The 12,133-nt window shown below is 50.1% G+C and overlaps 1 protein-coding gene across 3 annotated transcripts in view; it reads right to left on the bottom strand.

Moving 5' to 3' along the window:
* mctp1a (multiple C2 domains, transmembrane 1a) overlaps positions 1-12,133 on the bottom strand; it is a gene marked incomplete at both ends in the record, with an annotated part of 149,124 nt that overhangs the window by 22,631 nt on the left and 114,360 nt on the right. For all 3 annotated transcript variants that reach the window (XM_084456773.1, XM_084456774.1, XM_084456775.1), the window contains one exon: positions 10,087-10,203. In XM_084456773.1, coding sequence (XP_084312899.1) covers positions 10,087-10,203 — 117 coding nt within the window. The remainder of the gene's footprint in view (positions 1-10,086; positions 10,204-12,133) is intronic.

Genomic DNA, 12,133 nt, shown 5'->3' with positions numbered 1-12,133 from the left:
GTGCAGTTGGATCATGGATGTATTAATAGAACGAGTTGGATGCAACCTACAGGTAGCCTGTGTGTATTTAGCCTACATTTGAATAGTACCGTTGCTACACCGGCCGGCGGGAAGTCAACTAACAGCATACGACTGCTGCGCCTGAACTGTTCAGTAAATGACCACAGTTCAGAAATGTTTTTGTCAACGTTCGCACACACCGGGAGAAAGAGGAGAGCAGACATCTGGATAAACTTCATATTTGATGCAAAGGAAAACAAAACCATTTGTAAACCGTGTGGGGTGAAAATGACTGGCAAAAATACAACAAACTTAAAGCGACATTTGGAGAACAGTCATCCCGAAATTCACGAGAAGGTAAGCACCCCCCCACCCCCGGCTAACGTTACTGTATTAGCTAAAACCAAGCTGGTGTGTTTCTGAAATACTTCAAATACAATACAAGCTAAAAGAAACCAGTGTTTCACGTAGGTTTGTGGCGGGGGAGAACTGAAGTGTCTGATCATTGCAACGCTAACGTTAGTGGCTAGCTAATGTTAGGCACAGGTTAGCTAGCAACAAGTGGGGCTATGCTTGTGGCGGCTGGCGGGGGTATCTAGCGTTAGCTAGTCTGGGTAAGCTAGCTAAGCAACTACTGCTGCTGTCTAATGTTATACTGTAGCTAGATGGATAAGACACGAACAGTCAGCTACCTGGCGCCGTCATAGCCCCTCTCCTCCGGTGTGACGTTAGCTAGCCTGTGCCTGATGTTAGCTAGCCTGACTAGCCAACTAGTGCTGACATGATAATGTTATAGCTTGCTATATCAGGCACAAACACAGTTAGCATCAGACTGGGGGAGAGGAATGCTTCATTATGAAACTGTCTGACAGAAGCAGCCACGCTTCTGTCAGTCTGCCCCAGGGCAGCTGTGGCTACAGATGTAGCTTACCACCACCGGTATGACTGTCTGAATGAATACTGGACTCTGTAAAGCGCTCTGGGTTTCATGAAGGGCGCTATATAAATCCAACTTGATTGATTGATTGAACTAAGCCTGTTAAATTTGAGTTGTCTAAATCTATGGTAGATTTTGTCGACTAAAATCGTAATGATATTTAGTCAACTAAAACTAGACTAAAACTAAAACAAGTCAGATGACTAAAATATGACTAAAACTAAATGGCATTTTAGTCATAATATGACTAAAACAAAATCATAATTTGCTGTCAAAATTAACACTGACATACAGTAATGCTTATCACACTGCCAATGCTCGTAAAGATGTACTGAACTACCTTGACGATCACCCGGAGCTTAAGCCTAAAGATTGTAACGTTGAAAGGTGAAGTGGCCTAATGGTTGTGCCGGGGTTCAAACTCGGCCAGCGACATTAACGCTGGCTTTTTCTGATCCCATCCACTTGGACCTGGCCCTTTCCTTGACCTTTACCCTCCCCTCTCACACATTCTACCTCTTCCTCTTCCCTATGAGGATGGAGAGACAGAGAAAGAAAGAGAGTGGAGAGAGAGAGAGAGAGAGAGAGAGAGAGAGAGAGAGAGAGAGAGAGAGAGAGAGAGAGTGGCCTCCAGCCAGGAGTGCCCAGTGACAGAGAACACCAACTATGTGCTTCAGTGGTCCAAAACAGATGGAACAACAACAGTTATTTCAGCAGCCAACCGATGGCGACCAGCACCCAATCCAACTTTAGCCCTTATACAAAGAGGAAAACACACATACACACACACACACACACACACACACACACACACACACACACACACACACACACACACACACACACACAACACACAAGCGCGCGTAACCTTAGATGGCTGAAAAGTATTTCATTCTATTCATTCACGGAAGAGAGAGGGAGAAGGGGGATGAGGATGAAAGCAGACATCTCTTTACAAAATGAAAGTGTACTGTAGGTGCTGAAGAAAGGATGCTTTGAAGGAAGCGCTGCCCTTGCCTCTCCGTGAAGAGCAAGAAGAAGTTGCTGAGTTGACCCTACCGATAAAGACACAACCTCCCCTTTCATGTCAACACTAGCTCTGAGTCCACAGCCAGCCAGTCAGTCAGTACACCATCTTCAACACGGCAGAGCACACCGTACAATCAATACTCACCAATTAAACACTTAAGTCAAACTCTCACCATTCACTTAAGAGGGCTTTGATTGGATTCTACCAAGTAGAGTGTGTTCTCCGTATTGCAAGGTGCACAGCCAAGGTTAGGAGGGAGCGTGGGATGTCTTTGTGTGGTGGGTTGGGGGTGGGGCTTTTATCTCGACTGACTATAGCTGCTCCCACGAGCGCCCACACTTCAACGTATCTCGTGTGAGGTTAGAGTTCCTCCCCTCGTTCAGAGGAGAAGCCAGTCATGAGGTGCTTAGATGATCGGATCCTTCAATCTCTCCACTAACGGTGAACAACGACAATAACAACAATGGCCACATCATTTCATGCGGCGACACAGCAGTCTGACAGCAGTCAAGGCAGTGGTGTCGCACCAGTCTCCATCTAGTGTGTGTCTGCGCTGGATACTGTCGGAGCCAAACACCACAGATCCTAACTGCTCCTCTAGCGGCGCCCTCTGTCAATCACACATCAACGCTGCAAGGTCATACGCTCCGTATTTACATTGAACAAACAACCATGCCATAAAGTCTGCAGCTGTCGAGGGCTGCCTTCATCTCCTCACACGATCTCGGAGCCTCCTCCTCCTCCTCACCACCAGAAACTAGTTTAGAGCAACCCAACCATCATTCCTTAACAGACAATAGTTTTTGTCCCTTTGTTTCCTATTGGAATCCCCCAAAAAAGTGTGCGTCTGACATAAGCTTCTTATGTAAATACAGCTTGCCGCCGAAACAAAGAGGGTTCAGCTCAGTGGAGTTGAGTAGGAAGATTAATAGTTCAGCTCAGTGCTGGGGTTAGACTGTATGTGTGTGTGTGTGTGTGTGTGTGTGTGTGTGTGTGTGTGTGTGTGTGTGTGTGTGTGTGTGTGTGTGTGTGTAGTTCCCCATGTCTGTGGGATTTACCATGTGCCTGTGTATGTCACTGCTGGCCACTACTGGCGGATTGGTTGCCTCTAATCTTGTGAGGGCTCAGCTGGTAAGGATGCTTCCACTGCCAAGTTGTGGGTTCAAGTCCTATTGAGATCAAACGCTGTGAGACAATCTGCAACAATCGATCAGGTCAAAAGGAGCCCTGGGGTTTCCGAAAAGGTGCCGGGCTCATGCTTAGGCACGGGAACAACAAACAACAAGAACAACGAACAAACAAACAACAGAACTTCAGTGCACTTCTCCCTGAAATGACACAAAGAGGTGTCCTCCGTACACAAGCGCTGCTGTAGCAAAGCAATGACACCTGCTCCATTACACCCTCTGGACAAAGAGGAGAACGGACCCTGAGAGGGATGACCTAGACACACAGAGAGAATGAGTCATCTCTCTCTCTCCCTCTCTCTCCCTGTCCCTCCCCGTGGAGCAGGGAACAGCCCGGGTCCGTCCAGCGCTGCTCCAGTGTGTAAAATGAACACGCCAAAAAGCGGAGACGCTTCCTGGGGCCCGAAGATCGCCGCGGCTTAGCGTCTCTCCGTCTCGGGGAGACACTAATCACCTCAGCGGCCCGGCTGATGAATTCCGCCTCTCGCCGTCACCAAGGCTGTTTGGGAGGATCGGATCGTTGCTCTGTTTATCCAACCCTTATTGTCGGGCCCCTGAATTACCGTCATTACCCAAACGGCGGCTTCAAAAGGCGGCGCCGTGGACAGGAGATATCCCACTCAAGCCTTTTCGACGAAAAAGCGGAGATTAGCATATTCAACACCGCCGTTCAAATCGCCCAGAATGATATAGGGTCGCTCTTCCAGATTATAGAGGTTTGGTTATAAGGATTCGGAAAACACATAAACAAACCCTGTGAAAATAGACGGGGTGTGAACATAACAGAACGGCGTGGTGCTGCTCTATGTGACATTGAGAGCTGCGCCGGGTGCCGGAGGGTGAGACTCCCGTAGCTTTACAGCCCTCTGGCTGGTTCTAGACGGGACCACGGGTCAGGTCTCCGCTAACCCGGTCTGGTCGTTAAGACCCAGTCGGGGTGACATCCTGACACCTGTCCGAGCCCTGAAGGACCGGGGCTGCCGACGCACGCGGGGATTTGAGGACAGAAGGCCCGGCGTACAGTAGAAGGCGGTATCGACTCACACCGCTGTGGGGTACGGACAAAGAGACACGTAGCAGGGTTGAACCCGAACTGCCAAGAGGCCTGGGAGAGTAAATAAAGATGAAAACCGTGGCGTGTGAGTGTGTGTGTGTGTGTATGTGTACTAGACTATCAGACAGAACTTGGACAAGTCAATAAACACAACTCTCTCTCTTTCTCTCTATCTCTCTCTCTCTCTATCTCTCTCACCCCTCTCCTCACTCCACTACCCATCTGAAAACTCCCACTGTATCTGTGCTCTCTCTTGCTTCTAACCTTCCCAATGACAGCCGCTGGGGGAACTGACGCCAAGGCAGACATCCCGCCCAACATGATACAGAGATATACTCTCTCCTCTCTGTCCTTCCTCCCTGGTCTTCCTCTTTGATACGTGAGGGGGTTTTAACCTCTCCAGCTGCCACGGCGGGCCAGAAGCAACTCCCCGCTCTCCAGTCTGTTTTGTATGCACTGTGTGTGTGTGTGTGTGTGTGTGTGTGTGTGTGTGCGCAGACCGTAGATAGAGTTGAGTAGGGTGGAGAAGGCGGGGGGGCTGGAAGGCTGATAAGGGCCCTGCGCTGAGCCCGGCTGACCCAGACGGGCCCTTCACAAGCTGTCAGAGCCCCGGGCTTCTGGGGGGGTGGGGGGGCACTTCAAGTCTGCGCTGACCCAGCCTAGGGCTCACCCAGCAGGGGGCAGAGAGGGGCGAGGCCGGGGGGGGGGGCACTGCTGGAGGGGGGTGAGAGGAGAGGTCGCCCTTGTATCCATGATGAGAGCGTGGAACGGGGTCCGGCGGTGCCAATCAGGATGGTGGGGGCGCAGGAGAGGGAGGGTTGGGGCGCGGCCGTGCGTCAGTCCAGCCGTCAGCCGGGAGGACGAGGGAGAGCGGTGAACGTCCTGGTTTATGTTGAGACGGAGACTAACTGGGACACCTGGATAAGAATGCTCTAAATGCTCTGGGCTGTGTCAAAATGCCAGCACACAGACACACACACATATATACTGTACACACACACACACACACACACACACACACACACACAGAAAACTGACACGAAAAAACATGCGTAAACACTCGCTTACTCTCAAACACTAACAAACAAACCAACGGAAGCGAAACAGCCTCAGAGACCAAACAACGACAACACAACAACAAGCGGCTGTGGCAGAGAGCAGAGAGCATGCTGGGACACGGCTGGCAGAGAGAGACGCTCACAAAGGTTGCCGAGGATGAAGAGAGCGGGGGAGGCGGCGTTTCTCACAGCTCCCGTGCCGCCGCCACCGCCACTAGGAACCGTCGCCAACCGCCATCTCCCCCGCCCGCCCGCCCACCAGTGGAGGAGAGCTCGGCTGGCACCGGGGAAATCAGCGGGGCACAGCAGCTCCCAGTTAAAAGTGACATGACCTTTTGATTTTGTCACCTGTCACCGAATGCCATGTCTGACGCCGCAATGAGGGGCGCATGCCTGCCTCCCTCTCTCTCTCTCTCTCCCTTTCTCGTTTTCCAGTTGTTCTTCCTGGGTTCGGAGGCGGGAAAGGCGCGGGGGGGGGGGGGGGGTGCTTCACGGGTGAATTGGAGGCATAACAGGCAGGGCTGCTTTTCTTCCTCCTCTTCTTCCTCCTCCTCCTCTCCAGCAGAGGAGAGGAACGGAGAGAGGAGGGAGGTGAGAGGCGGGGGTGGGGGGGAGAAGCCCGGGGCTTCCAGTGTGACGAGGCCTAATTGCCCGGCGGCCAGAGACTGGAGCGGAGGGGGAGAAAGAGACATCAGAGTGTATCAGCGGCCATGACAGTGTGGGCTATAATTAACACCTTCACAACATCTGGTAAAGCATTTTCCGGGCCAGTGGCTCTGTCGGAGTAGACGGCTTCCCGGGAACGCGCCACCCCCCCCCTCCCCCGCACCCCTCCGTCAGCCCCCCCCAACCACCCATCTAACGCCCCCAGGGCTTCTCCGTGGTTTCTCCATTCCGGCTGAGCTGTTCGCCGCTCGACTGAGCACAGCCACCCGGCAAACCCGGCCCGGTAAAGCGCCTGGGACGGGACCTGCCGAACGCCTCCGGGTTTCAGAACAAAAATGGTTTGATAGGAGGGAGGGGCGGGCTGGGCGGGGCGGGGCGGTCTAAATGGGGGGAGGCCAGATAAAACACTGCTGTGGGGAAGGGTGGAGGGACCTCTGCGTCACCTGTAGGACACATCTCCAACCACCTCCAACTCCAAACGTCTCCGGCGACCCTGAGCCGAGACCCTGACCTCGGCATATATGAAGCGGCGTCCGGGAGGGGGTGTGTTTACGCGCGCTCTCCGGACGGGGGCCTGTGGTCGCGGGGTAAAATAAGAGCGGGGGACCCCGCCGGATGAAGGTCTTTTATTCCGTTAGGGATGGGGGGGGGGTTCTCTCTGGGGGAGATTCAGGCAGAGATTCCCACCGCATCACCCTCATCCCCAGTCATCACTCTCATCCCCAGTCATCCCCAGACTCTTTCTTGGAAACCGCGGCTTTCCGGATGTTGACCCTTGGCAGGTCGCACAATGCTTTCGTTTTACATGTTGTTTAATGTAATTAGCGGCAGGGTTTTTCTTCTCTCTTCTCCATCTTTCCAGAGCGTCGGGGAGTAGGGGGAGGGGGGGGGGGTGAGTTCAGATTGATGAAGAGGTGGAGGAGGAGGAGAAAAGGAGGAGGAGAGGAGGAGGAGGAGGAGGAGGTGCCGGACAGAGGATGTCTTCAACGCTGAGACACCGATGCTAACCACTTCCCCCGGAGCCAGCCACAGAATGGGAAACGCTGTCGAGAAATAAACACGGATAGGGCTCTGGGGTACAGAGTGAGTGTGTGTGTGTGTGTGTGTGTGCGTGCGTGCGGGTGTGTGTGTGTGCGTGCGCTTGTTTGTGTGTGAGTTTTTGCCGGAAAAAGACCAATTTCCCAAAGTAGATGTCATTGGAGGCTGAACATTCAAATGAACATTCACATCTCTTGAAAGCATCTTATCACACCCATCCCCATGTCATCCTCCTACTGAATCTCTCTCTCTCTCTTTCTCTCTCTCTCTCTCCCCCTTTACCGTTCAGTGTTGCGGTGCAGACTGGTCCACTGTGTCCACAGAACATCACAGTCTGCGAGTACGTGGAATGCTCCTATTACCGCGTGTGTGTGTGTTTGTCTGTATGTATGTGTGTGTCTGTATGTGTGTGTGTGTCTGTATGTGTGTGTGTGTCTGTATGTGTGTGTTTGTATATTGTATGTCTGCCGGTATGAAGATGGCAGCTTAGTTACTCCAGAATGCAGGGTGAATGATATTAGACCTTACTGAATTACATCCTCGTCTGATGTCTACCAAAACTGACCTGCGGAGCACTTCTCTTCTCGGAATTCTGACAGAGAGAGAGAGAGAGAGAGAGAGAGAGAGAGGGAGAGAGATAGAGAGGGGACGGGGAGGCAGGCTCATCACATCCAGTTTCACCTAACCCGAGGCGTCGTCATCCCGCGTCTAGACGAGAAGTCGGTGATTTTCCACAGAGGACGTTCTTTGTGTCCGCCGCTCCCCTCCCCCCCCCCCCCCCCCCACGCGGGGATCTCAGAGGGGAGGGCCGAGCAGGCCGCGTTCACGGCGCGAGGCACTGATCTTAAACGGTGGACGAAGGACGCGCACAGCGCCCCCCCCCCCCCCCCCCCCACACACACACACACATTCCTTCCCCAGAATTGACAATAAAGCAGCTTCCCACGTTGCAGAGTCTGTGGGTGACTGTTGTGGCTCATCAGAGTTGAGAGTTGATGTTGGGGGCTGGAACAGCGGCGCGGACTAACAAGAAGCAGACCTCTCTGTTTGTTTACCCTCCCCAATACACACACACACACACACACACACACACTGGCCGCACAATCAGGTCATCTGTTGTGGTTACAGTCGTCAAAATGCAGAACAATAGACCGAGAGAAGAAGAAGGGGGAGGAGTAACAGCATAATAACATGCTTTCAGTGAGCCCGCCCCCCCCCCAGCCCGGCGCTTCCCAGTCCTGACGAGCGCACTCATCACGGTCCCAGGTCACTCATCTCTGGTCCAGACCCAGCAGGTGTCTGCGCTGGCCTGGATGGTCTCACTCCGCCTGACCTGACCCACAACGCACCTCAGAGCCAGCTGGTACCTGGTCTGGAGCGGGGGTGAGGGGTGGTGGGGGGGACGTTAACCTGACACTGAGTACCGACTGAGCCACGCAGAACCGTAAGAGGGTTCTGGTATGACCGGCCGTGTTCTGGTATGATCGACACTACGGGTCCTCAACAAGAGGGCCGTTCTTTAATCACATACGCAGTACTCAGTACAGAGTGCTGTATTAACGTGCTTTAATGTCCGAACCAATTCCCAGCATACTTCAGATAGTGGACAGCAGAGGAGGTTTTGCATCTTTATTGCATTTTACCTTTTAAAAAAAAAAAATTTGCATGGACAGGTACGCATAGGTATCTGGACGTAAAATGTGTGGCACATTACATGAATATGTAATTTTTATTGCTTCGATTCAATTAAAAAGAGCATGAGAGAAGAGAAGTATTGTGGGTGGATAGACTGGAGGCAGACTGATAATGAAATCCTTTTGTGGGAAAGGGCTTTTTCGTCAAACAACATCGCCATCTACAGGGGCAGGCAAAAACAGACCATGCAGCAGACACAAAGGTGAACTGCCGACTCCAGGCACAGCAGTGATGGAAGTTTTCATACTTTATAACTGTTTGCTTATTGTATATTAATCGCTATCTGTGTATTGATTATATTTGTTGCAAAAAATATGAAGAGACCGTTAAAAAAACACACATCTAGTTTAGTCCTACTTCTTACTGTGTCTGCCACACACGGCTGAAGAAGAGAAATCTGGCCTGTCTAAACTAACACTACACAGAAAACTCATAGAGTACTGACGACCATCTACTCATACAGCTGGAGTCATAGGAAATTGATACTCAAAATGCTGCATGCAGTAATACAAGGTTAACCTACAGCTACATTCCAATCATATTCCTATACATAATTAGTTATTAAAAAGCAATGACATCAAAATCTGTTTTGCTTGTTTTCATTATAGTAATAGCTACCTGTTCCAAATCGCTTTAGCATTCTAATGCAAAATTCAGTTATTATATTGATAGAGGAGAATATGCAGTCTCTTAACTGGGCATTGGCTACCAAGTCTGGAAACGGCACTTGTGATTAAAATTAATCACTTCATTGTTCACGCTCACACCACAGCTCCAACCCGGTCTCTGTCTCTCTCTCTCTCTGCTTTTTAAATGCACTTCTATATGATTAAAACATGTCCCCCTCTCCATGACATTGCTTTGACATCGTTTAATTGGAGAGATAAAAATAAATGAATTAAATATATTTCCAGGTAAGTGGTGCAACGTTGCTCAAGGTGACAAGCTATTATTTCCTTTTTCTTTCTTAGCCATAAAGTATGCAGAGAGAGAAGCCTGAGAATGCAGCCGGAATGTAATTCTTCAATGTGCAGAAGGATTCTGGGCCCTTTTTCATTAAAAGAAAAAGTCTTGGTTGCATAAACTTGAAGATTTTAACAATCCTGGTATTCAATTTCATTTTAAAGGAATGTGTCAAACAGGATGTGCTGATCTTTGTTCATTAGAAGAGCAAAACGTATGTATGCACTTTAGATTTTTATTTACATACTCCGTTTAGAGAATGAGCTTTTAATTTATGATTGGAAATTTTGATTCCCGTCTAAGAGAATCAAAGAAAAAAGAAAGAAGAAAAAAAAAGAAAAAAGGGCTTAAGTATTGATCAAGTGAATGCGAGGGGCGAGCAGACATGATACGGAGTGGAAGGAGAATATGACCGTAAGAGGAACAGAGAGGCGGAGGGGTACGGCAGAGCAACTCACCACATCTTGCCTGGTATCCTTCCCCGATGCGATGAGGATGTAGTTCCATGCCAGAGGCAGCAGCAGCGCCAGAGGGATCATGTAGAGTTCAAAGTTCCACACCACCACAACAAAGAGCTGAAGGGAGAGAGGGAGAGAACGAGATAGACAGAGAGAGAGAGAGAGAGAGAGAGAGAGAGAGAGAGAGAGAGAGGGAAAAGGTTAGGGTTCAAGTATCAGAGACCTGTGTTGACCTCACAATACAAGAGCACATACACCCAGCATGTGTGTGAATAGAAACAAAGCAGTTTCATACACATATGAAGCATTATGAAGGCGGAGAAAGGCAGCCCAAAATGGACGACTGTCACAACAAAGCGGGCGAGCCTCAGCTTGGATCTGGGGAAGATTGACCCTCCCGGCCCTCCACCTTCGTCCGAGGATGAGGGGGCTGTGTGCCAGCCGTCACAGCGTCAACTCTCCACGCCAATCATCCGGCGGGCCGCTTCAACCGCAGCCAATCAAGAGTGACCCCCAGCCTCTCTCCCCACAGTCCGGCACCTGACCTCCTGCACCCCACACCCCGAGTCCCTAACCCTGTCACTCCAAGACGCGGTGCCCCCATACCCTGACCCCGTCTCCTATACACCCATCTGCCCTGCCACTAACCCCTCTACTGCCCCTCTCCTCGCCTGGAAGGTAGCCTGGAAGGTCTGTGCACCCCATATTCTGCTACTGTGTGTGTGTGTGTGTGTGTGTGTGTGTGTGTGGGGGGGGGGGGGGGGGGGGTCTTTCACAGACTAACATAAATTATCATGAACAAATGGAAAATAAGCATTTGAGAGTCAGGAAAAGCAAACTAGACAGCATTTTAAATGTCAAACTTGTTTAAGTGTTTTGTTGATTACTACAGAGAAGACATTTTGAAAGGTCCATATATTTTTACTAAACTATTACCGAGCGATTCTAGGTGGATTTCGAGTGGATGTCAAACTACTGCCAATTTATCATAATCTGTACTAATCTGAAGAAGTTGAAAATGCTTCCCCAGGTGTTCTTAATGGATAGGATCAGCCGAGAAAATATATGAAGTCTTAAAAATGCAAGTCATGTGCAAATGCCCTATCTTTTCAGACAATGCATATCAATCAAATTCAAAGACGTGAAAATCCTCTCTCCTTTTTTCCACCACCTCACAAAAGGCTCGTAATGTTGTGAAGTTCTACAGATTTTCTAATTAATTATGTCTGCTGCAAACACTTTCACATCGCGGCACTGTGTTCTTGAAGGTGATCTCTCTCACCGTCTAGGAATTAGACGTTTGCAACCTCCAAGAAGATGATGAATTGGGCTGTCTCAACCGCTGTAACAGTCCATTATATCAGCTCCCTGTTTTAGCTAAGCCCGGCTGATCCAAACACTTTTAACTCTGTCTGTTTTCAGTCTGTCCCCTGGTAAGTAAGGGGGACTAACTGGACTGACGTTCTGCTCACCGGTGTCTCTCTCCCTGTGAGTCCAGACTGTCCCTGTCCCCTCTCCCCTCCCTCTGTCTGGCAGGGTCAGGTGAGCTCTCTGTCCCACTGCCTCTGTACCCACGGCTGACTCGCCTTCTTTAGAGCGCTGTGACACACACACACACACACACACACACGCACACACACACACACACACACACACACACACACACACACACACACACACACACACACACACACACACACACGTACACGCACATGCAGGCATAACATACATGCCCGGCGACCACACACACTCATGTTCAATGTTCAATGCCCTCACACGCATACGCGCACACCCCACAAAACATCTTCATCAAATATTTATCTAATAACATCTAGCCCTTCCTAAAGTATGAAAAGTTTGCCCACTGGGGAATAAAAACAGGCATTCATACAAAATTCACTAACAAAATATTTGTGGACGTAAACAACACAATGATATAAATAATCCATTAAAAATGAATTGGCCTGTACATTTGCATAATTCTCAGAGCAAAATAGCTCATTCTAATGGATTTGTCCAGTACAGTATCATTTCTGCAATGGAGGCC

This window comes from Borostomias antarcticus (assembly GCF_949987555.1).
Source record: "Borostomias antarcticus genome assembly, chromosome: 23".
Classification (NCBI taxonomy): Eukaryota; Metazoa; Chordata; class Actinopteri; order Stomiiformes; family Stomiidae; genus Borostomias; species Borostomias antarcticus.
The sequence above is the reverse complement of the archived record's forward strand: the minus strand, read 5'-3'. Positions and strand labels throughout refer to the sequence as shown.